Source organism: Belonocnema kinseyi, chromosome 2, assembly GCF_010883055.1.
Source record: "Belonocnema kinseyi isolate 2016_QV_RU_SX_M_011 chromosome 2, B_treatae_v1, whole genome shotgun sequence".
NCBI classification, from domain to species: domain Eukaryota; kingdom Metazoa; phylum Arthropoda; class Insecta; order Hymenoptera; family Cynipidae; genus Belonocnema; species Belonocnema kinseyi.
The window spans coordinates 69,075,019-69,099,600 of NC_046658.1; the positions used below are offsets into that span (position 1 = coordinate 69,075,019).

General features: G+C 30.5%; 4 protein-coding genes across 5 annotated transcripts in view; 3 read left to right on the forward strand and 1 right to left on the reverse strand.

Annotated features, from left to right (window-relative positions):
* Window positions 1-2,957, forward strand: part of LOC117182708 (phospholipase A1-like) — a 4,061-nt gene extending 1,104 nt beyond the window's left edge. The window contains exons 2-3 of the mRNA XM_033375813.1: window positions 2,097-2,324; window positions 2,407-2,957. Coding sequence (XP_033231704.1) covers window positions 2,097-2,324; window positions 2,407-2,957 — 779 coding nt within the window. The remainder of the gene's footprint in view (window positions 1-2,096; window positions 2,325-2,406) is intronic.
* LOC117167480 (deoxyribonuclease-2-beta-like) lies at window positions 2,273-7,237 on the forward strand. The gene is made up of 3 exons (XM_033352453.1): window positions 2,273-2,324; window positions 2,407-4,636; window positions 6,794-7,237. The coding sequence occupies exon 2, from the start codon at window positions 2,997-2,999 to the stop codon at window positions 3,720-3,722; it is 726 nt and encodes a 241-aa protein (XP_033208344.1). The 5' UTR covers window positions 2,273-2,324; window positions 2,407-2,996; the 3' UTR covers window positions 3,723-4,636; window positions 6,794-7,237.
* A 6,800-nt stretch (window positions 7,238-14,037) lies between these two features.
* LOC117167340 (gametocyte-specific factor 1-like) lies at window positions 14,038-20,163 on the forward strand. 2 transcript variants are annotated; one of them, XM_033352199.1, is made up of 6 exons: window positions 14,038-14,148; window positions 14,405-14,557; window positions 14,946-15,060; window positions 15,675-15,801; window positions 15,902-16,088; window positions 19,535-20,163. In XM_033352199.1, the coding sequence occupies exons 3-6, from the start codon at window positions 14,947-14,949 to the stop codon at window positions 19,749-19,751; spliced, it is 645 nt and encodes a 214-aa protein (XP_033208090.1). In that variant the 5' UTR covers window positions 14,038-14,148; window positions 14,405-14,557; window position 14,946; the 3' UTR covers window positions 19,752-20,163. The 2 variants fall into 2 exon arrangements, with proteins under 2 accessions (XP_033208090.1, XP_033208091.1); XM_033352200.1 differs by having other exon boundaries at window positions 14,105-14,239.
* Window positions 20,164-20,494: 331 nt separating this feature from the next.
* Window positions 20,495-24,582, reverse strand: part of LOC117167300 (UNC93-like protein) — a 41,576-nt gene continuing 37,488 nt past the window's right edge. Inside the window, exon 9 of the mRNA XM_033352132.1 lies at window positions 20,495-22,332. Within this exon, the coding sequence (XP_033208023.1) occupies window positions 22,112-22,332 (221 nt within the window). The 3' untranslated portion in view covers window positions 20,495-22,111. The remainder of the gene's footprint in view (window positions 22,333-24,582) is intronic.

Here is a 24,582-nt window from a genome sequence, read left to right on the forward strand (position 1 = left end):
CGTTGCCATTTACTTTACCTTGATACACTTGTTTCGTTAGTCGTTCATTTGGCATTCTCTCAACATGTCCGAACCATCTTAACCGATTTCTTTCCCATGTCTGAAAACGAACGAAGAAATTAAGAAAGATCCCTGGATCAGCGAAAATGAATATCCTTGACCATTTTCCATATGTCAGGGATATCGTCTAGTCAAACCCCTAATAAGTATAGCTATGATAGGGATATTAAGAATAGGTGTCTGAAGGAATTATCGGAAGAGCGCCGATGCATTGTGGGAGCAGCGAAATAAAGTGGCAACGGTCTAAGCGGGAGCAGTGACAGTTCAGATTTACTTTGGACAATTAAACGCTTTTTATCACTTCAAATGTGCGCGAATGTTAATATTAAATTGAGTTTATGATGCGGTAATAATAATTTACAATTGTTTTGATTGTAGGCGATAACTATATTGAAATATCAAGAAACGCGATAAAAACAACACTTGACCTCCAAATGCATTATACGGTTTTCAGGGAAATTCATTTTCGCGATACCAGACCAAAGATTGGCTACTGTAAGTTAAAATATTTCTATAACAACTAAATTTTTTTTCTGATCTAAAGATAATAAAATTACACATAATCTGTCAAAAATAATAAACTTTCCAACTTAGCAATTTTGTTCAAATTACTGATTTACGAAAACAGTTTACATAAAGTAACTAAATGTTTAACTTTTCTAACTAAACGTTTTACCTAATCTAAGCGGGCACTTTCTTTGAGTTTAATATATTCTCGATTCACTCGTTCGATTCAAGGATTTTTTTTCCGTGTGTAAATACGAAATATTAGGAATCTTCATTTCCAAATAAACACTATCAAAAAATGATATTCTTTTTAGTGATTTTCGAAAAATAATTTGAATAAAAATATTAGTGAATATTATAATGTCGAAAAAAGTATTTTAGAAATTGATATTGTCAATATGAAGTTGACCGAAATCTGAGACTCATAGAAAACTATGAAATCATTATTCTTAATTTTTCATATACTTTCGTTTGAGAATGCTCCTCGATTGTTTCCGCTATTTCCCGATCGAGCCAAAAGGTTATGATTCACAATATTTAAAATAAAAGTTAACTCTTTCTATTTTAAATTCATTCATTTAATATTGTATTTAAAACATTAGGAATTCTTTATCACGAAATTTATACACTAAGGTAATAAGGTTTAATTCAATGAGTACAATTTATAAAATATTACATCTAAATACACTCAAGTTTATTATACTGAGTTACTGAGATATCAAATTAGAAAATGTTATTCATACAAGAATATTATCATTTCCGTTAAAAAATGTATTTCATAAAAAATCTATTTATTCATTAAAAATCATAATGTCCTGAGTTTTCAAGTGACGCCGCTTAGCCGAGATTTTTATCAAATATTCCATAATGTAAGTTAGCCGTAGGGTTTAGTTGTTAGGGAATGCGTTAGTGCTTTAGGTAAGTTAGACACGAATCTCGGGGCAGCCGTTCCGATTTTTCATATAGCGATTAAGCGTGCGATTATGTATTTAGTGAATAAATTAAGTATATAATAAAAAAAATAATAATTTTACGCGTGTTTAAGTATTTGGTTTTATTTAATTTGTGTATTTAGTTCCTCCTTCTGAAGGCTAAATCGTTTGGTGGAGTAGTTATTTTTCATATAGTTCTTCGAGATTCTCATATGCTTTGTATGGCAACTTCAAACGATGTTTTCACTCTTTCAAATAAATGTATGACTATCTTTTTAACTTCAATTGTTAACTTTGATATAGTGAATTTTAAATTCTCGCAAGTTTTATAAGAGTTAATGCAACATCCTTTCCATTTGTTCAAATAAAAATATTAGTTTTGACGGCAGAAAACCGCTATATTAATTTTTGATCCGAAAACCCTGTTTTCCCTGTTTTGAAACGATATCATACTAAAGTCTCATTCATTTTTATCTTTCATTCTAACAAAAAGTCTCTCAGTGTATAAATTAGACTACTTAGATGCATAAAAGTCTTCACTTTCAAGTTTCAAGGTGGGTGTCGCAAAAATAATATTGTGATTTTTTTTGTATATAGATTATGGATGGAAGGAGTGGTGGCTGTGGCATGTTGCATCTGATTACACCCTTGTCGCTGAAGAAAACGTTCCAATCGTGGGTAATGTGTTGGCTACATTCGTGAATAAAAAAATTCCAACATACGTAAAAGTCCACCTGATAGGATTTAGCCTCGGTGGTCAGATATCGGGCATTGCAGCGAGAACGCTAAAAGACGCCAATCTAAGAACCATTGACCGGATATCGGGTAATTTGAAAAAATATATAGCTATATACACTATCTGAGTAGATAGTTTATGTATTAATTTTACATTTTTTTGCTTTAACAGCAATCGATCCAGCAGGTCCGATATTTGAACACACCATTTGGGGGTTGGGGTTCGTTGTCAATAGGAAGAATACTTTGAGGAAAGAAGATGCGGCATTTATCGACGTCATTCATGCAAGCAAACTACTGGGCATGCGAGAGGAAGCGGGCCATTTGGATATTTATATGGAGGAGATAGGCTGCAGCTATCAGGATATTTGCGAGGACCACAAGGCCTTCACAGCTTATATAAAATCCATCACAACGTGTTCCCAAATAACGTGCCCCAGGGATAAGATAGTCGCTGTCTATAGATACATATATGCATGCAAAGTTGAGTCTCCTTCTGAACTTGCCAGTTTGGGGTACTTAGCAGATTTGTATAGCGCTCGAGGACGTCAGACGATTAAGTTTGACCTTGATTACCAATTCAGTGCCAACGATGACCTTTATAAAGCGACATGGCCTTGTACGTCCTTGTTAAATGTGTATCTTCCAGCAAAAGACAGGCTTTGCCACAAACCTCCGACTTCTACTAACCCGGATTGCAGGTTAAAACCTTATTCCCCTTAGTCCCCGATTTATGATCAAGTAGATTCAATTACATACATCATGTGGAACGATGAAAGTCCAGTTGTTTCCAAACGAATAAAAGAAAACACTACAACAGCTGATGCCGTCCACACTGATGCATCATCTGCCGATGGTCATTCCAAAGGAGTTTTAGCATACAGCGAAAATGGCGGATTTTTATTGTCCCACTCCATCCCACGATTTCCATCGGATCCGTATACTCAGTACTCGTATAAATATCCTCCAAGTGGGAAAACAAATGCCCAACTAGCCACGTGTGTATCGTCAAAACAGGACGATAATTTTTTTGAGGAAATGAAAATTTTGTTGGATATGATGATAACATTTAAGCCACAAGTTTACGCTTCGCACGTTTTTATTTCTTGGCCGGTCCAGGTACGAAATAAGTGTGAGAATTTAATCTACCCAGGAAATCAAAACTTGGGTAAACCACTCCATTATTATGCGACGTACGGGCAAAATTTAATAAAAATACACTCATTTAGTCGGTCAGATTCAAAATCGTATGTAGATTGCTTTCAAACGCTGGCCAACCTCTACCAAACGTCAATTTATGCTCAGGCATGGCCTGATAAACTCAGGCCTTTAGACTCAAATTGTGATCCGCCTTTTACTGTAGAAAATATAAATGCCATAAAAGTTGGCCAATGGGGCAAATGGAGTCAAAGTAAAGACCACGCAAAATGGATTGTACCAAAAATAACTCCTTCTTCCTCGTCTTATTTTATATGCGGGGAGATTTAAATAGAGCTGTGAGTACTATAGTAAGAGGTGGCATGTTCGTTTGTATTCATGATGAAGCGTTTTATCGTTCTTTTGTTCAGAATATCATTTTTGAATGTAATTCTTGTTCAGAAACAAATTGATCAAAAGTAGGTAGCAAAAAGTACAGTAAAACTCTGAGATACGGCCCCCTGATATAGTTCTTCCGAGAATTGACGCCACGCCGAAAGCAGGAGTAAAAGGAGCTGCGCGTGGTGAATGGCGGCCGCTCAGGTGTTAACAAACCGGCCTAGTCTCGGAGTTTTACTGTAATATAAAAATAATGCCATGTATTTTATGCGTTTTATATTTTATATATTGAAATAAAAGAGACCTAGTATAGCGTGTGGACAAAGAGGCAGTGTGCGCGTACTCACGCGCATATATTGCGTTTACGAAATAGTTATCAAACGGCCCTGATTGTGCAAGTTCGGACGGACTGGATTTAGTTTCCAGGCTACTGCAAGCAATGCCAAAAACCGTAATTATATCTAGCCTCCAGTGTATTACTGTTATACTAAAGCCATTTTAAAGGTTCAGAAAAATTACATTTAACTCTGAAGATATGCACCCTCAGTTTTCGCTATTACTAGAACTTGAGGCCTCGGACTCTTCCGAATTGATAGTCTAAATTGAACGGGACTCGTTCAAGGCGTGCGGCATGTCGCGTAGCGAATTGTGAATTTAGAATTATAGTAACAGCACCACCTTGACTCAAGTAGATTTGAACTTCAGTTTCCGACAAGCTCTCGAGCAGCTAACTTGTTTTTGGATTATAACAGACGTAGTTTAATTTATTTGGTGACAAAGGCAGATTGTGAACTTGTTTTAGTGACATTTTTAACAGAATATATGTTATTTAATACTTTTACGTAATTCCTGGTGTTATTTATTGTGTACGTATATGTGAACTCTGAATCCTTTAATTTATTACACGCGTACAGATAATTTACAAATTGAAGGAAAATTTAGAGACTGGATTTTGCGCGTGAACAATAATCATTGATTCGAGGGTATAACCGCTATAACAATTTTGACGTACGCCTAATAAGAAGAATTCTAAAAATTCGGAATAAATCAAAATGAAATCAAAAAAAAAAAAAAAAACTCAATTCAACTTGAATTCAAGTGGAATTAAACCGCAACGATAAGAATTGAAGGTAATTCGAAACATTTCAAAAAGATTTAAAAGTAAAATAATTCAGAATAATAAAAAAGGATTAAAATGAATTGAAACAATTCAAGAAAATCTATAATAATTGAAATTAATTCAAAGAATTCAAGAAATAAAGACACAAAAAGAGAAGTCAAAACAATTAAAAGAATTTGTGAGAATTAAAAAAAATTCAATGGAATTCAAATAGAGTTCATAAGAATTCATGGGAATTCAGCATATTTTTAATGAGTTCAAGAGAATTGAAGAAAATCCATATGAATATAAAAGAATATTTAAATAATTAAAATAAATTCAAAGAATTCTAATCAATTTTCTAGATTTCAAGAATATTTAAAGAAATTGAGATATGTCAAAAATAATTAAAGTCAATCAAAGAAATAAAAGAATTCAATAAAAAATTTAATTTAAATTAATTGAAAGAACTAATGTGGAATCATTAGAATTTAAGAAAATTTAAAAGATTTTAATAGGATTAAAAAGAATTTTAAAAAATTTATAATAATAAAATAGAATTCTAATCATTTAAATGAATTTAAAGAATTAAAAATTAGTGACAGATAACATTGCGAAAATATGGCCAATAATAAATTTGTAGCTTCCGTTTGATTGAAAATGTTAAAACAATGGATTTCAATGCATATCATCTATCTACGTATGTTTGTGTATTATCATCATTTTAATTTATTGTATTTTTTATATTTCGATAAAAAAACGCTTAGCTTAGGGGTTCCTTTAAAACCTCTTTGACAAAATTGAACAAATGTACAACTTTTCTGAGTAACTTTAACTATGCAATTTTAATTGAAAATGAACACAAACGATTAACTAATTAGTTCATATCATTCAAAAAATTTAGAATTTTGTCGAAAAAAGTGTTTAAACAAATAGAAATTATTTAAAGAGTTATGGGTAAACAATGCAAAGTGTCATAGTAGGAGCAGTTAATCAAATTTTCTCGAAGTTTGTTTTGAATAATCTACAAAAAACTGCATTTTTATGTCTTATTTCAGTGAAAAGTTACATTTCGAGTCTCGGCAATGAAAAATGATTTATATTATAGAATTCTTTAAGTTTTGTTGAAAAATTTGCGAAAAACTACTACTTTGCGTGTTATTGAAGTTAAACGTTACATTTAAATGCTCGCAAAAATTTTTTGTTTGCTAAATGATTTTCAGCTTCAGCTTTGTATTCGGCTCGCCTTCAGCTCCAGCTATGACTCGTTTTCGGTGCGCCTACAACTGCTCCGGCTGAAAACATCCTCCTCGCCTAAAAAATCCAGTTTTACGCCCTTACCACATAAACTACTCTTGTTTAAAGAAAAAGAAAATTTGATAATTTATTTCAATATCTACTGATTTTTTACTGTGTAATGCGTAATTCTTTCTCTCTAAATTGTACGTAAAATGGTCATAAATCTGTAGTATGTAATTGCGACTTTAGTGCGGGAGAAGAAACAGGCTATAATCATATACAAATAATTTAGAATGACGTATGAGATAGCGATTAGTACACAAGGGAGTAAAAAGTTTTCAGATTATTCATTACATTTACATTCTTATCGAAATTCTTGATTTAAGTTGATTTCATTTATTTAAAAAAAATGAGGAACTTCATTAGCATTCTCTGTTTCATCGTATTGGTTTTACCTAATCCTATTGGTAAGTACAATAATAACTATTAGGGCCTTAAGGCTTTAAAATACATGCAATATAAAAATGGCGTAATGAATAGAAAATCCTATAATAAGAAACTGTAATTGTGTAGCATTTTCAATTTTATTAAAACAATAAGAAGGCTCATAGTCTTATAATTTGAAGACTAAACGTTCCTTAGATTAATAAATAATTAATTTTCTCTTTATAATTTCTTTTTGCAGAACTAATTTGGCCATTTATTAAGGCTCGAAAAAAGACCGCAATGATTGTTCCTGAACCCTTGAAACTTGGAGTTAATTTTTACCAAAGATACAGAAGTAGACGTTCGATTCTCGAATTAATACCAGGCTTGTGGAAAGTGGGCGTAGATAAGGATCACGAGTACGTTCTTGGAGTGGTAGAAAGTTCCCCAAATGGATATATTTTGTGCCCTTTGATAGGCCCTAGAGCGGAGTTTGAAAATGGCCAAGGCAGAGTCGGCAGAGTTAAATTACGCATACATGACGTCAGTGCCAGTGAGGTTGTACCAATATACAAGAACGATCCTCTGAATCATATGTTCTTCAAGCCATTGAATGAAGAACACATCCGCATTGGCGAGATACGCGGATAATTCAACAGGGTATAAATTGGCAGTACTGACGGCGAGTTGGCACACTTAAAAATAAAAAAATAAATAAACAACTTTATGAAAGGAGAAACATACCCTGGCTAGATTCCGGCTTATCATTAATTCTGCTATGCTATAGTACAACAGTGGATTAATAGACAGGTGCATACTGCATGGTACTGCCCTGTACTAAAAAACGTGGTTCATGTCTGTGCTAAATATAGAAGCTTTCAGATCGATGTGAAGGGTATTTAAATTGATAAATTAATGATGACGAAATATCCGCTTTTGCATTGCTCTTATTCCATAACACGCCATTTTCAGTACCGCATGTATCAGGCGGGAATTCCAGATATGAAACTTTAAGCACTGTAATGTGAAGTCATTGCCCATAACGTTAAATATTTGTATAATAACATAGACCAGTACACTGGTTTTCATATAAAATTTATGATGGAATAGTGTTATACTTAAGAAGACATTTCTTCTTGAGCTCCTCAGATGAAAATAAATCTTCCTGCTAGCATTACGAGCGAAATTACCATAAATACATTATTATTATAAAAGCAAAAAGACTTATGGTGGCGACCAAATATTCGCCTCGTGAATAAACCGTGAAATGTTATTCTTATATGTAATCCTCATTTCGTTGATATGTGCTCTAAATTACTCTGTGACAAATCATCGAAACTTGGAGGAAGTTGAAGGGTGACAAGGCATATACGAACATAAGTGCCAAATTTCGGAAATTTGTGTTATTGATTTAAATTAATTGTTTTTAACTACCTAGTATCCTTGTAGAAGATGATGTAGTCCACTTTTGTTGGGAAACGGTTCGTTAGTGTAATATCGTAGTTTAGTGTACGTTTTTATACTCTTATGCATAAGGAAAAATATCTAGTATTAAGAAAATAGTTATAAACGCTTTATTACAAGATTGAAAAAGTCGAAAAAAACATCATTTTCTCAATGTTCCCCTTGAAATTGATTTTTGATTATTTGCATCTCCGAAGTCGTTGCTTTTTTCCGTCCGCTCTTTCCATGTTCTTTCTTATTTATTTTTTAAAATAGATTTATACAACTTGGGGCATCAGGCATTAGCCCGTGTAGAAATCGCCCGATTTCATACTTAATACCGATCTGGCCCCGACCGGTATTCCCGATATGGCCCTGATCGGTAGAATTCTGTGGCCCAGATTTGGGCCAGACCAGGCGAGACCGATTACCTACCGTGACGCCATCCCTATGCGCTCGCAGAATTAGTGCTATAATTATTGTTTTTTGATAGTGCAGTGAAATTGAAATATTATTCTTTTATAATATTTTCTAAATGATTGAAAATGCCTAAGGCAAGTACACCACGTGTTCAAAGGCACCGAACACTAACCAGTATACCTCGAAATCTGCGTGAGGAAAATGAAAGTAAGTAATTAAGCTCTGGGGCTAATTGAAACCTAACCTCAAATAAAGTGATCATCAATTAAATTTTATTTTTTTAATCAATACGAATGAAATTATTATAGATGGAAATGTAAGTGATCCGGAAGTTAATACTATCCAACCTGTTGAATTGATGAATTTGGACGAAGAAGAAAATTTGGATCCACTTAAAAATGAATTTCCGGCTGATATCAACACAGTTTTAGGTAAAATCATTTTATCAGTGAAAAGTCAATCATTTTATCAATGTATTTATCATATTTTTTATATTGTTTTATACTATTTTATCCATTTATATTAATTTTTTATTAATTTAATGTAGAGTTAAAATGATAAAATCTGTTATAAAATATGTTAACTAATAATAGTCAAAATAGGTAATCTCCAAAAATAGTGATCTTGTCATAATCGAATATGTGATAAAATCAAAAGTGCATTTCAGATCTTTTAAAATAGTAAATTCATTATCAAAATACATGAAGGGCACCTTTTCATAACATGATTTTCAGAATCAAGTAGTAGAATCAAAATACCAATCGATCAAGTGCTCCCAAAAAGAGATCCTTACTCAACTGCGCATGCGTTACACTCGACGTCTAATTGGTTGCTATTTGCGCGCAGTTTAAAATGCTAAAATACATTATTTCTATTCTTTATCGTAAATAATGGCATTTCTACTTTTAAAAATGCCATTAGATAGAAATTGATGAATCTTGATAAAAAAATCGCGCGAATAGTAACGAACCAGATGCCGAGTGCGACGCATATGTAGTGAAGCAAAAAGCTTTCGTTGGGAGCACTGCATAAATATTTATGAAATAAGTATAATTTTTCTTGTAAATGCTCAACGTAAGTACGTAAAAATCCAATTTTTCTAATTCTGTCACCTTACTTTCTTTCCTGCACTTGGCTATTGTGGTTCTTGTATATTAACATCATCTTTTCTTCCACTTCCCTGCCGTAAATGCTTGTAACAATTAAACCCCTAATATATATCTAATTTTCCGATACTTAACATTTATTTTCGAATCATCTTAATTTTCGCCAGGAAAATTCGATGAAAATCCACAATCAGGTACTGATTCTGATACTGAAAATTATGCAAGGGTAGCCGTTTTAATCCAAGACAAAAATTCCCCGTTTTTTCCAGGTTAGCAAACATTTTTCACGATCAATAAAATTAAAAAATTTGAACTCTAAAGCTAAAAATTTTTCCATTCGCAGTAACAAAAAATAATCTACCAATTAAAGCACTCAAAATTAAACTCTTACATTTTAAACTTTTGAAATTGAATTGTAAGAGTTTTTTAATTTAAAAATGTTGTATTCAATTGCTCAGTAATTGAAACGTAAAAAATGAAAGGCTCTAACAATGTTCAATTGAACAACTTCACATGAAATGCACATAAACTGCAAAATTTAGAATTTAAAAAAAATAATGAGTTCAAAGAGTCAGATTCAATTCTAAAAATAGAAATTCACGTTATCATTTTCAAAGGTGTAAATTAAAGAATCAATGAATTTAAAAAAATTTAAATTATATTATTCTTAACGATTTTAAGCTAAATAAATTCACGTTATCATTTTCAAAGGTGTATATTAAAAGAATCAGTGAACTTTACAATTTTAAAAATTATATTATTTTTAACAATTTCAAGCTGAATACGTTAAAAATTTTAAAAATTAATTTGTTTAACTTAATACTTCTTAAATTGGAAGTTACATTATTTTTATCCTAAATACTTTAAACATCCTTGTAAGGCTTCAAAATTTTATTTCAAAATCTTGAGAAATGTAGAAGTTGTTTTAAATTTATTCAACGTTAAACTTATTTTAAATTTTTTTTAGAATTTTTAAATATCTTTTAAAATTAAAAGAAAGTTCTCTATAACATTTAGAAACCCCTGGAAAATTAAAGAAAATTCTTAAAATCTTCCACATTCTTTTTTAACAATCTTGGAAATCTTAAAATCTTTTTGAATATTATTTTTAAATAATATTCCAAACTGTAAAATTATTTTCAATTTTCCTACGAATCGTATCAAGAAGTTTTTATTCTTTTGAAACTTTTAAATTATTTGAAATCATTTCAATTTTTAAAATAATTTTGAATCTTTTTAAAACATCTAAATGCGTTTTAAAATCATTCAATTTTTTCTATACAATTAATAAGTTTTCAATTGCTATTTGAACAACTAAATTCAACAATTTCACTTACAAATGTAACATTTTTTTAAAAAAAGAACCATCAAAATTGAAACGTTCGAAGTTTAAAAGCTCTTCCAAATTTTAACTATTCCAGGCTTTCTATATTAAACAATTCAGTTTCAAATTGTTAATTTAAAAATATTTGGTTTCAATTAATTATTCTTAAATGAAATTATTCTTAAATTCTGAAACAATATTTTAAATTTGAAGAAAGCCTTTAATTACAAATACATTATTATGAAGTTATTTTTAATTTAAAAATAGTTTATAAAGTTTTAGGCAGACGCTTGCATTATTTAATGACTAAGATTTCGAATTGAAACAGTTATATTTTTCAACGTTAAAATCTGGAAAATTCTGAATCTTGAGCGGATTTCGAATCGTTTTGTAAAGTGAATTATTGTTCCCTTTTAATACCTGAATTACATATTCATGTTTAAAATAATTTATTTATATTTACTGTTAATAAAATACAAATATTTTTTATACAAAATTCTCAACTTCAAACGGTTTTAATTTATAGTTTATTAAGTCTTCAAGACTGCATTTTGAAATTCTCTAAATTAAAAATAAAAACCTAAAATGCAAAATTTCTAAAGTAAACGATTTTTAAATCACGCATTGTGAGCTGAATGATGTCATCATTGAAATCGACAACAATTCAATTTATTATTTTAAAAAATTTCCGGTAAAAAAATAAAATCACTGTCGTTTGCCTGATTTTCTCTATTTCAACAAATTCCCAGTCATTTTCCGGTTTTCCAGTCCAGCGGCCAGCCTGAGAGTTTTATAATTTATTTATTTTACTTGTTTTAGAAGCAGAAGCAGCGATCAGTGATAATTCCATGAGCGATGAAAACACAGAAACAACAGAGGAAGCGGCTCTAAGTCATATTGGAACAATTATTGGAAATTCCAAAGATTGGGGTAGCCATCGGAAGCAGAGGACCCTACACTAAAAAACACTTTTTTTAAGATTCTAGTTAAATAGAAATAACTTAAGGTCATTTTGATATTTAATAAATAATAATATTTATACTTTATAAATCTCTTTTTATTCGCGAAATGCATAAAATGTATTATTATGAGACCGATCGGGAGTCCCGACCTGGCCCCGACCTGGGCGTATGTTTGATCCGCGGTCTTGCCCCGACCAGGAATCCCGATATGGGCCCGACTCGGCCCGGTCTGGCCCCGCCCGGGGCCACATCAAAATTTCTGCACGGGATGTTAAAATGATAGTAAAATTAAATTAATTTTCTGAACCGGTTACTTCCTTCTGAATTTTCCTTCTATGGTTGGACAGAGCACAACAAAACTCTAAAGCACTTCTTTACTATAAGAAAAATCAAATGTACATCATTTTTAAATAGCTGATCTCAGTATCTCATACACAAGTTTCCAAGGGATTCATCGAAGATGGTTTTTTTCCAGGCACTTCTTTTGCGATGTAATAGAGCTATAAATGACAGTTTAGAACATGTATTAAGTTTTTTAAAATTAAAAAATAGCAAATTTTTACAGGTCTTTCCTTTAATAATGGGTTTCTCGCGCAGATTATTGTTTATTCTGTCCGCTCTTTTCGTGACTCAATAGACCTTAATAACACCTCGCGACGATAACTTCGTTTTTTAAAAATTAAATCCCTTAAAGTTAGAAAATTTTTCTGTATCCTATAAAACTGTGGTTTCGGCACTTGCACTGCATGCGCTGTCACCCTTCAGTTCTTTACTGCTCTTTGACTGAACAAGCGGAACAAGTCGCTCGAACCTTTTTCCACGAATCTTATGCAATAAGTTTACTTATATTTTTAATGTGACATGTTTATTTTAAATAACCTGTACCGAATTCTCACTTATTATAAAATACTTACCAGCAACCCAGTGGGCACAAAATATGGCGACATCCCTACGACATTGTTACGACATCTTTACGACAATTTAATGACATCCTATGTCCGCATCGTTACACTGTCTTTACGATATCTTAGAGACATCCTCAGATCATGCGACATTTTTAAGATATCGTAAAGACGCCTTAACGACATGGACATAGGATATCGTAAAGTTGTCGTAAAGATGTCATAACGATGTCCTAAAGACGTCGCCAAATTGTGTACCCACTGGGAAGCGTATCTAAGAAAGATGAACATTACAGCAGACATTAGCGACGAGGGGAGAAACAAACATTAAAATTATTACAGACAAAAAGTGGAAATTAAAACTACTCGTCAAATCAAGTAAAGATAAAATAAAACAGAAGGAGAGAAGAAAATGCAAATCGACTTTAAAGGAAGCAAGAAACTGTTTTATAATTTCGTGATGATCAGCATGTAAAAGAAGTAAAAGTACAGAGTTAGACAACATGAGAAATAGCAATGGTGAAATGCTATATGATACAGATGGAATACTATAAATTAACTATATGCTTTGCGACTCTTTTTAGAAATTATTGGAGGTGACGCTATAGGGCAACACAACTGCGAAATAGAACACGATGCGTTAGAAAACCTGTTTGAGCGAGTCTGTGCCTTTGAAATTAGGGATATAATTAAGAACTTAAAAAACGATAAGGCAACTTTCTAACACACTACTCTAATTTTAACTTGCATTAATTAGTACCTCACTAAGTGAAAAGTGGACAAAACGTTTAAAAGTTCCGAAAAAATCTAACTTTTTAGCAGAGAAAATCATTATAAACATTAATAGTTTGTCTAAATAATTATTTTGTAGTTGAAAATTTTAAAAACGCCAATTTCTAGTATTATTCAAATTGAATATTATTTTTTTTTAAATACCTTCGAAAAAACTAAACAGATTTGTTTGTTTATAATGTTTGTATAATATTCTTAATATCTGACAAAAATTAGAGAGGGGTGCCAACAACCGGTGCGGTGCCAACTGTACGCACATGGATTTCATATATGGTAGCGATGATTTGACGGGCACGCTGAAAAACGCTCACACACGCAACTGTCACGCCTAGTGTGCTTAGAGCATGGACATAGGCAACGGGACTAGGCTAGGCATGCCATCCTAACCTAGGCGAGCGAGGTTGATTCCACGAGAGGGGGGAAAATTCCATTAGTGGGGAGAGCTGCCATCTTACGATGTGCCATTTGATTATGCGCACGAGCATTTTTGCCGACAGAGTATGTTTGAAAATATAAGGCTTGTAGTGTTTGGTCAGCGGGCGGCAACTAACTGCCCAGGCGGCAAATATCCCAGGGGCGGCAGATTCTAGGAGATTAAAACTTTTTCAATGCAATATCTCTGGCAATATACTTCACAAAAAAGATCTACAACAGCACCTTAAAAGGTCATTATATCAGAGATGTTCTCATTTCTGATTTGGAGATATTGTGTTGTTTAGAGAGTGTTGTAACAAAAATATTGGTAGTAAACTCGCAGTAAGAGTTTATTTCTTTTTAATTGTTCTAATCTAATGAGCTATTGAATCTTCTAATAAAAATCAGTAATGACTTTTCATTCAGTCTAATCTATAAATTTATATTAAAAATAACTGATATTTTCTGATATCTTTGGTATGTTGGAGCGGCAATTTTTTTTCTCAGGGTGGCACACAGCATACATTCGCCGCTGTGTTTGGATAAACATAACATAACCTCCCTAACCTGCACCAAACTGCTGCGCCTGGGCAATATCTTTGGAACAACTGGGAACTGGGTTTCTGTTTTGGCGTCCTACGTACAAGGACTTTTATACAGGTAGATATCCGCAAATGTAAATAATTAATATCCTTAAATAATATCGTATATGTAATACATTAACTAATAACAACAACAGTCAGTGTTACAATGCCAACTTTAATATCAATAATACACTTATTTTACCTGTTAGGCTTTGCTTCGTACTTTTCTTTCATTTCATAACTGTAATTGGGTGATATTATAATTTAACAATAATTAGGAACATTTTTTGAAATCATTATTCAAAAACTCAAGGTCCTTAGCCTTCGTAATGTCATTTTTTCATAGGTTATGTTTTTTAAAAAAATCTTCAATTCAAGTAATTAAATTCTTGATGAACTTTTTATTTCGAAAACTTGTTTTTCCGAATATTTTCGTTGTTAAAATCGGTAAAATTCTTTTCAAGGATGATGATATGCTCGGATGACACTCATCCCGATGCAGTTGTAACTTGCCCCTATGATGATGCCCACAAAATTGCTAGAGGAAGACTTCAAAGGCATCTTGTCAAGTGCGAAAAGGTACAAAATATATGAATAAAAATATAAATTTATTGAGAGTGAAATTTAAGTTTGCATTTTGTTAGGGAAAGATTTCAGGATATTACAGAATTAGTATTTATTTATTCATTGTACTTTAGTACCTCGTGAATTTTTTCTAGAAAGTCAGGTTGTCATGATTTTGTTGTACACGTAGTATATCATTTCATTCGGAACATATTCCCATGTTAAATTTTGCTTATAACATTGCATTAACGGTATCAATTTTTAAAGACGAATTTATTAAGTTTATTTTCAACCATGGAAGTTTCATTTTGAACTGAATAGTTGAATCCTCATTGAAAAAGATGGATTTTCAAATATAAAGGAGAAATTTCCAGTGAAAAATGGAAGTTAAATTTTCCGATCAAAAAAATTAAGTTTTATAAAAAAAAGAGGATTTTCAGCGACAAAATTAAACTTCTGACCAGAGGTAAATATATTTTTTTAAATTAACAAAGTAGTTGAACTTTCAAGCAAAAAAAGATGAATTTTTCATAAAGAATATTAATATTTCACTAAATTAATATGAATTTTTGCGGGAAAAGGAAAAACTTTTTGTGAAATATTGATTGATTTAGTATGTTCGTGTCTAGCATTTTCCAGAAGGTTATTTGGAAATATGTCCATACAATGCAACTCACCGATTATTTAAAGCACAAATGAAGGAGCATATTCTTGTATGTCCAATGCGAAGACTACTCCAACCGTCAGTATATCAAAGTACGCCATATACCTGCAAAAAAAGCTTTATTCTGCTCTTCAAAAGATTCTGCAATGTCAAATATTTAATAAACGAATTTTTATTATTTTTGGAATCTAGGTTCTATGCGTACCAAGGATTACATCTCAAACCGATTAAATTTTGAAACAACTAACACAATTGATTTTATCGAACCTTGGAGTGATGATGAATCGGATTGCCAGTCAAGGAAACAGGAAACTGAATCTCTAGCTTCAGTGGAAACTTATGAAAAAACTGCGGACGAAAGAGATTCAGATGATTACGAGTAAGAAATTCATATTTCAAATGTAATTTTCTTTCTATAGACTAGAACTTTTATCAGTTAACAATTTCGGGTGATTTTTCACGAAAATAGGGGAATAAATTCTTTGAAATCAAATTAATTGAATTCAATATGAAACTCCAAACAATTCAGTTTAAAAAAGAGTTGTATTAGAAACCAAATAGTTCAATTTTCAAGTCGAAAAAAATATTTTTTTGAAAATAGTTTTAAATTTCAACAAAAACGTACATTTTCAGCCAAGCATAATTTTAAGATATCAAAGTAGTTGAATTTTCAACATAAATAGATCCATTTTTAACGAAATGGTTGAATTCTTGAACAAGAAGATTAAATTTCAACCAAACCAGTTGAATTGTCAAGCCAAAAAGGGGAATTTCTTAGAAGACAGTTACATTTTTAATCGGAAAAGTTTACTTTTAAAAAAATTTACTTTTAACCAAGAAAGGTTCATTTTAAACCAAATAGTTAAATCCTCAATCAAAAAGTTGAATGTTAAAATTATAAAGGAGAAATTTCCAGTCAAAAATGGAATAGTTAAATTTTCAGATTTAAAAAATTAAGATTAAATCAAGGCAAAAGAGGATTTTCAACAACGAAATTAAATTTTCGACCAGAGGTAAATATTAAATAAATCAGTTTTCAACACAGTAGTTGAACTTTCAAAAAAAAAAGATTAATGTTTCACCAAGAATATTTTTAGTTTACAAAAAAACTAATTTTTAACAAAGAAGAACATCAATTTTCAACAGGATTATTGAATTTTAGGTCAAAAGAATTTTTGGACAAAAGCAGGAATTTTTTACAAAAAAGTTAATTTTCAACCAAATAGTTTAATTTTCAAGCCAAATTTTCATCTGAATAAGTAGTTTACTTTTCTACTAAGTATCTAGTTTAAATGTCTAATAAATTATTGAATTTCCTACAAAACAGTTCTTTTTTCAACACAACAATATAAATCTTTCACAAACAAATTCATTTTCAAAAAAGCAGTTTAATGTTGAACAAAGTATGTAGTTGATTTTTCAACCAGAAAAGAAGAATTATCAATAAAACATGTAATATTTGATAGTTCTACCAAAAAAAGGCTTTTGAAATAAAAAAACAGTTAATTTCGACCAAAAAGGCCAATTTTCAACAAAATAGTTAAATCCTCTGCCAAAACATAAGTTGCATTCCTGATAAAAAAGATTGAATTTTTAACACTTACTTGAATTTTCTACTTAATTGTTGATTTTTAAACTATAAATGATCGAGTTTTAAGGAAAATTTCAAATTTTCAACTAAAAATAAAATAGATATATTTTAATTGAAACAATCCTCAACCAAAGCCAGATACTCATTTTTAATCAAAGAAATGAGTTTTTAACTAAAATAATCAATCTAACAAAAAAATTTAGTTGTAGGGAAACTTCCCTTAAGGGCATGTGACACAGCCAAATGCCTATATTACCCACCTCACTTAATCATTTCACTGAATGCTTTTTTGAACCTAAGAACTTTTTTTTTTACATAGAAAATATCGATCTCAAACTCTGAGAAATTCCAAAGCCGAAAGAAAACTATGTTAAAGTACAAAGTTTAAGAATAAAAGATGTAAAAAAAATGTAACTATCAATTCCATCGGCATCAACCGGTAATGGTGTACACGAAAATCCGAATCCAGGCGGCTACTAGACGAGGCTCTAACAGAATTTAAGTTCAGGTTATATCAGCGAGAATATGACAGAGTTTAGGAGAATTTAAAAGAATTTATGATTTTCAACAATATTTGTATTGTTCAGGTTATATCAGTGGTTGAATATAAATAATTTTCTAGCTCAGACATATTCAGGAATTACAGTATACAAATAAAGAATTTTGAAATGTATTAATTTATTTCAAACAAAAAAAAAGTTTTTTCTACTTTAAAAGATATCTCTTTAACAAAAGACTAGAACTTTTAACATAATAGTTGAATATTCTACTTAAAAAGACAAATTACCAATAAAAAAGTGTCATAGTTTATATTTTAATCAAAAAATAATGAAATTTACACAACACAAAAAAAGAATTTTAAAACCAACAAAAAAACGAATTTCCAACAAATAAAGATTTTTTTACACAAAAAAGAAATAACAGTTTATTTAAATTATTGAATCTTCAAACCAGGAGACAAATTTTCTTTATAAAAGCACAATTTTCAAGCAAAAAATATGACTGTTCAACAAAAAATTAATTTAACACGAAACTGTTGCATTTTCCCGCAAAAAAAAGGAAATTTCAAACTAAAAAAGAATTTGTTTACAACAAAAAACGCGAATTTTGAACTAAAAAATATTAATCTTAAAAAATGTGAAAGTTCCATTTTCAGTTAAAAAATTAATTCTAAACAAAAAAAAAAGAAGTATTTTCCACTAAACAGTTAACTTTTTAAACCAGACCTTTTTTCAATACAAAAATTTCACAATGTAGTTTAACTTTGACCCAAGTAGTAGAATTTTCAATTAAAAAAGATTAATTTATAACAAGATAATTCAACTTTTAACCAACAAGGTAATTTTTCAATTTAAAATATAAATCTTTAACAAAAAAAAGTGATTTCTGAACAAAGCGATTTAACCAAATGTTTTAAACACATTAGTTGAATTACCAAGCAAAGAAGAACGATTTTTAACCAAAAAGTTGCATAAATTCTCAGAGAATTTATTTTTTGGTTATATTGTCGGTAATGTTCTCATTCTCGTTACCGTTCTCAAAGTAAAATAACCGACTCAGACCTCTAGTTGTGATCCTTTATTGTGTGCCGGATAAGGTTTAGTTACAATATTTTTTTTACATCTTTTATTATTAAACCTTGTACTTTATTTTACTCTAATACATTTTCTAAAGTTTCAGCTCGATATTTTATTTACAAAAAAGTTCTTAGTTTCAAAAAAATATTTCAGTGAACTGATAAAGTGAGGTTGGTAATATAGGTATTTACCTGTTAAGGCCATGTGACGAGTGGGTCACGTGACCAGATTCCTCCTTACCGAAACTTTTTTTATTTTCTAACTTATTTTCATAGAAAGCGCCACATCGAGTTGAAAATTTGGGATAATAAATAAGAAGTACTAAGAAAGGTGGGTCTGTTCCTAAATTTTTATAATTATTTTTTGTTGTTGTAACTAATTTTTGTTTGTTTTTCATAATTGTAAAAATGTATACCAGAGACACCTTTCTTAGTGCTTCTTATTTATTATCCCAAATTTTCATGTGGCGCTTCATGTGAAAATAAGTTAGGAAATAAAAAAAGTGTTGATGAGGTAGGAATCTGGTCACATGACCCACTCGTTAAAGGCCTTAAAATGGTAAAGTATCTTATAGACGGCCTCTTAGTTAAAATAACTTTTTCACATTTTTATTTTTAATTGCCAACAATTGAAATTGTAAATAATCATTTTTTGCAGTTACTCTAAACCACTGAGACGACCTTTTGGATATTCTGAGGTGATGATGATGGAGGTAAACAATTCCATGGAAGATGTAGTAGATGATATGATGTCAATCTCTAGTGGCATGGGAATGGGAAGAGGAAGAGGTATGGCGAAGCCATCAGAGAAACATCTATTTAAAAAAATTGGCATGGGTCGAGGTAAAGGCACTATTTCATTCAAAAATCTGTGATATTTTTCTCTACATTCTTGTTCATTTTTACCAGAAGTTTGATAATTAATTTTTATATATATATTTATCTATTAACTTGAATCAGAAACTGCACAATCTGGGTATATTTATCCAGTAATTTACAAATTTCAATGAAGAAAATAATTGAATAACGTATTAATGAATGAACTGTTTATGCAACCATGATTATGAAATTCGCAAATCAGAAGCCCCCAATTATCTTTACATAAATGGGACATTCTGTAATCTTTATTAAAAGATTATAATTTTTGTATATATTTTTGTATGATAAAATATGGTAGACTTCAATTTTGTATTTATTAAAATGCGTTCATAATTTGACTTTTTTTGACTCATCTTTTGAATGTGATCAATACCAATTTCAGTTTCAAATAAATGATTTTTGTTGTAACATGTTTTATCTTATTTTTCAATTGATCATTTTTTCAGAAGAGGTAAGTTGCGCGAAAATTTGGATTGAAAATGTCATTAAGGTTCCGAATAGCTGGAGGGGATTTGTTTCGTTCGAGACACTTTTTTTCAATTGGCAGTGATTAAAAATCCAAATTCCATTTTTTCAACTGTTTTCAATTTTAGAGGGCGATTTGAATCTATATTTTAAATAAAAGTAGCAAAACCAAAATAGATTTGTAAATATTTATTTGCAAAAATAATTGTAAATGAAATAATAAAAAAACGTCTTAATCAAAGATTTATTCATTCTTCATATATATTTTCTGCATAAAGTCGAACAAGCAGTCTCATCGATTATAATAACGCTCGCAATTCGTACAGTTGGCCATATAATAAATAATATACACCTATTAAATTGTTCAGAACGTGTTTTTGTCATAATGAAGCGTTCCATCCAGTTAGAAGAGATGATATTTAAAACGGCGGATGTAGCAGAAGTATTCAATAAAGCATGGAAAATACGAGTAATATTTCTAGATTGAACAGTACATTTTCAAAAACTTATTTATAGTTTTCGAGATTCGTTTTTAACGCATTAGTTTTTTTTTGTAATTCGTCTCTAGAAATTCTCTGCCGAGCATGACTTGATCAAGAATTTTTACAATTAATCTATGAAAACGTTACTTAACTTTAAACCTAAATTATTTTATTTACTCTTTAACTATAAAAAATGCAAGTATTCAAAGTTAGCGATGGATATTGCTGTATTTACATATATGTGTATGACTATTTAACAGATCTTATGTTTAGAGGAACATTTTTCTTCACAGAAGGAATCGCGCGAATTTCTTTTTTAAAAAAATGTTAAAAACTTGTATAAACATAACAATTTTTTATTGCTCAACATGAAATAAATAGGCCAAAGTAAAAGCAAAGTAATCAACCTTTTTTTTCGGTTTTTGAATTTTTCTTTTTGTTCATCTTTTTTGCTTTTTGAGAGTGTTTTCAACATTTTAACAATAGGTTGTTTTCTACCTTTTTTGAGCACCAGTTTTTTTATAACAAATGGTTTTCATGCTTAGGAAATAGTGAGCATTCAAAATAGTAAGTTACTAAGAAATAACGTTTGACAATTGACTTCAGTTCAACTCTAAAAATTCAAATCCAAATACCAACGTAACTCAGGACCTTCGTAGATTTTGTAAAAAGAAAAATTACTTGGTCGATATTCTCTGTAGATATTAAGCGTAGTGAAAATACTTTCAGTTCAGAAATTCAAGCTATGTACGTATTTCAGATAATAGACATTTTTTGACTAAACTAAATTCTATTTCGTGATTGTCTTGCTGATATTGAACGATTTCGTTTTGTTTTCTTGTTTAACGGATACCGGATTTATTCTCCTACTGGGCATTTCAAATTTTTTGGAAGAAACTTTTAAAATGCATACAAAAGCAGCCCCGTTTGTATTCTTTTAAAAAATTTAGATTTTTTTGATTTACCAACAAGTGTCTATTTTTAATTTTGTAAATTAACTTTTAAATCTGAGTTAGTTTTAACTCGCTGGGTTTCCATTTTCAATATTCTTGTTATGTTTGAAGACTTTTTTTTTTTAAAAAGGAAGACTGTGAAACGATTTAAAAACATAAGTTATAATAAATTTAATGAATAAGTTATTTTAGAATCTAGTTGATTGAATCTAAAAAGTGATTTATGTAAGATTAGAAATAAATGCGAAATTAAGTCATCCGAAAAGCTGAGGCTTGCTCATTGCCAGAGCTTTCGGAAGTTCTGGTGTGGCAGATAAAAATGTTAGCGTTCCTTCCACTTGCTTTAGTGCTACCACTTCTCACCGAAGCAGACCGACTTCTCCTTAAACTGGATGGAACGGACCGTTCTCAGTCGTTGTGCGAATTTTCGCCGTTGTGATTTTTCGACATACGCGGTCACAAAGGTGCAAGGCTTTTCCCTCTTTTGGCCAATCGTATTTCGAGCCAAGTGTAGGGCACCACAGAAAGTAAAAGTATTACAGCCAATCCGAGAACTCTACTTCGAGTGCAGACCAAACCGTGAAGTCCTAGGGCCAGGGCGAGTCCCAACCACCTCCAAAATAAGGATGTCGCGAGGGGACCTTGCCACGAATTCGTATATAGTCCTAGAACTAGAGCTGAAATTAAAATTAAATTAAAAAGGGTTGCTACAAAAAGACCTGGCATTTTGGAAAATTTTCTGCATTTTGTTTATGGGTCGTCCATAAATTACGTAATACATTTTTTGCTAATTTTTCACGCTTCTCCCCCATCTTACGATTCGTAACAAAAACGTTTGCATTCTGTTTTTGTGGATATTATGTTTAAATATCATAAAGTCTATTAAAATCCTTGAAAATACTTTCAAATGTTTAATCATCTGTTTAAATCTGAAATCCCTCAATTCTTGTGAATAAATTCTTTGAAATTTCCAAAAAATATTAAAGGATCACTTGAAGTACCATCAAATTTGATAAAATCTGATAATAAACAAGAGCGCCAGTAGAAGAACGACTGATTTAGTCCTTTCTAGAACTGCTGCTGGCACATGCAGTTTCTTGGCGGAGCGACATTCTCAAAAAAGGGTCGCCACCAGTTTACTACAGACTGTATGCGTTTCCAGAGACTGCTTTTGTCGCAAGATCAGTGTAAAGGAACCCCCGAAACTGCTCTTATATTGGCACTCTTTCGTATTCCTTGAAATATTTTATATTCTATAAAAAAATTGGAGATTCTCGGAAATTAATTAAAATACCTTTTGAGACCCTTTAAACTCCAAATTACTGAGATATTCGGAAATTTGTTGAAATTCTTTCAAAAATCTTTCGAAATATTAAAATATCTTCTGAAATTCCTTGGAAACTTTTTAAATATTCTTAAGTCTTTACAATTTTTGAAGACGTCTATATCGAGTGAATTTAAATAAAATCTGAATATATTTCTTGAAATTTTTTAAATCTCCATAAACTTCCTCGGAATCCTATAAAATACCCTTGAAATTTTTTGAAGCTCCTGAAGATGCCTTGGAATCTTTTAAAATATGCAAAAATGCTTTGAAATCTATTAAAATTCTTTGGAATATTTCAAAATCCTTGAAATCCCTCGATTCTTGTAAGTAAAATCTTTAACATGTCATTAAAATATTATAAAATTTCTTGAAGTCCCATAAAATTTCATTGAATCTAATGAATTTCCTTGAAATCTTTGAGATCCTGGAAAATTAATTAAAATACCTATTTGAGAACCTTTAAAATCCTTTCAAATTACTGAAATCTTCGGAAATCTGATAAATTCTTGTGAAATCCATTGAAATTATTTTTAAAATCTTTAGAAATCTTCTGAAATTCCTTGGAAACTTTTCAAATATTCTAGAATTCTTCAAAATTCTCTGAAAATTTCTTTCAACTTTTTAAAGATGCTGAAAATTCCTTGGAATCTTTTAAAATATTTAAAATCCTTTGAAATTCCATACAATATTTAAAAATCTCTTCAAATCTTTGAAATCCTTCAATTCTAGTTAATGAATTCTTTGATATTTCACTAAAATATTTTTAAATCCCGTCAAATTTAATTTAAATACTTCATTGAGAGCCTTTCAAATCCTTTTAAATGACTGAAATCCTCGTAAATGTAATAAAATCCCGTGCAATCAGTTGACATTCCTTAAAAGGTCCTTCAAAATATTTCGAACTCTGAAATATCTTTAAAACTTCAAATTCTTTTAAAATTCCCTTAAATCTTTAAAATTCCTTAGAATATTGAAAAATATCTACAAATGCTTAAAATTCCTCAATTATTGTGAATAAATTCCTTGAAGTATCATTAAAATATGAAAAAATCTCGTAAAATTTCATTTAAATACTTTATCGAGAGCCTTTAAAATTCTTTCAAATTACTGAAATCCTCGGAAATCTAATAAAATGTATAGAAATCCGTTGACATTTCTTAAACAAATCCTTCGAAATGTTTGGAAATCTTCTGAAATTCTTTGAAATCTTTTAAAATATTCTAGTTTTTAAAATTCTCTGAAAATCTGTTCAAATCCAGTAAAGTTGAATGAAATGTGAAGATATTCTTTAAAAATTTTTTTAATCATCTGAAACTGACTTGGAATGATTTAACATTCCTTTCTATTGCTATTGAAATTTCTTGGATTATTTTTAAATCTGTTGAACTCCCTCAATTCTTGTAAATAAATTCCTTAAAATTTCATTAAAGTATTATAAAATCCTTTAAAATTACTAAAATCTTCCAAAATCTTATAAAATCCCGTGAAATCCGTTGAATTTCCTTAAAAATCCTTGGAAATCCCTTAGAATCTTTCAAATATTTTAGCTGAACCCAATAAACTTAAAAAAAAAATGTTGAATGATTTTGGGGGTAGTAGT

Coding starts and splice junctions, on each gene's coding strand:
- LOC117167340 (XM_033352199.1), top strand. CDS start 14,947: ATGATGATATGCTCGGATGACACTCATCCCGATGCAGTTGTAACTTGC. Junction 15,802..15,901: donor CCAACCGTCAGTATATCAAA/GTACGCCATATA, acceptor TTTGGAATCTAG/GTTCTATGCGTACCAAGGAT. Junction 16,089..19,534: donor AGAGATTCAGATGATTACGA/GTAAGAAATTCA, acceptor CATTTTTTGCAG/TTACTCTAAACCACTGAGAC.
- LOC117167480 (XM_033352453.1), top strand. CDS start 2,997: ATGTGGAACGATGAAAGTCCAGTTGTTTCCAAACGAATAAAAGAAAAC.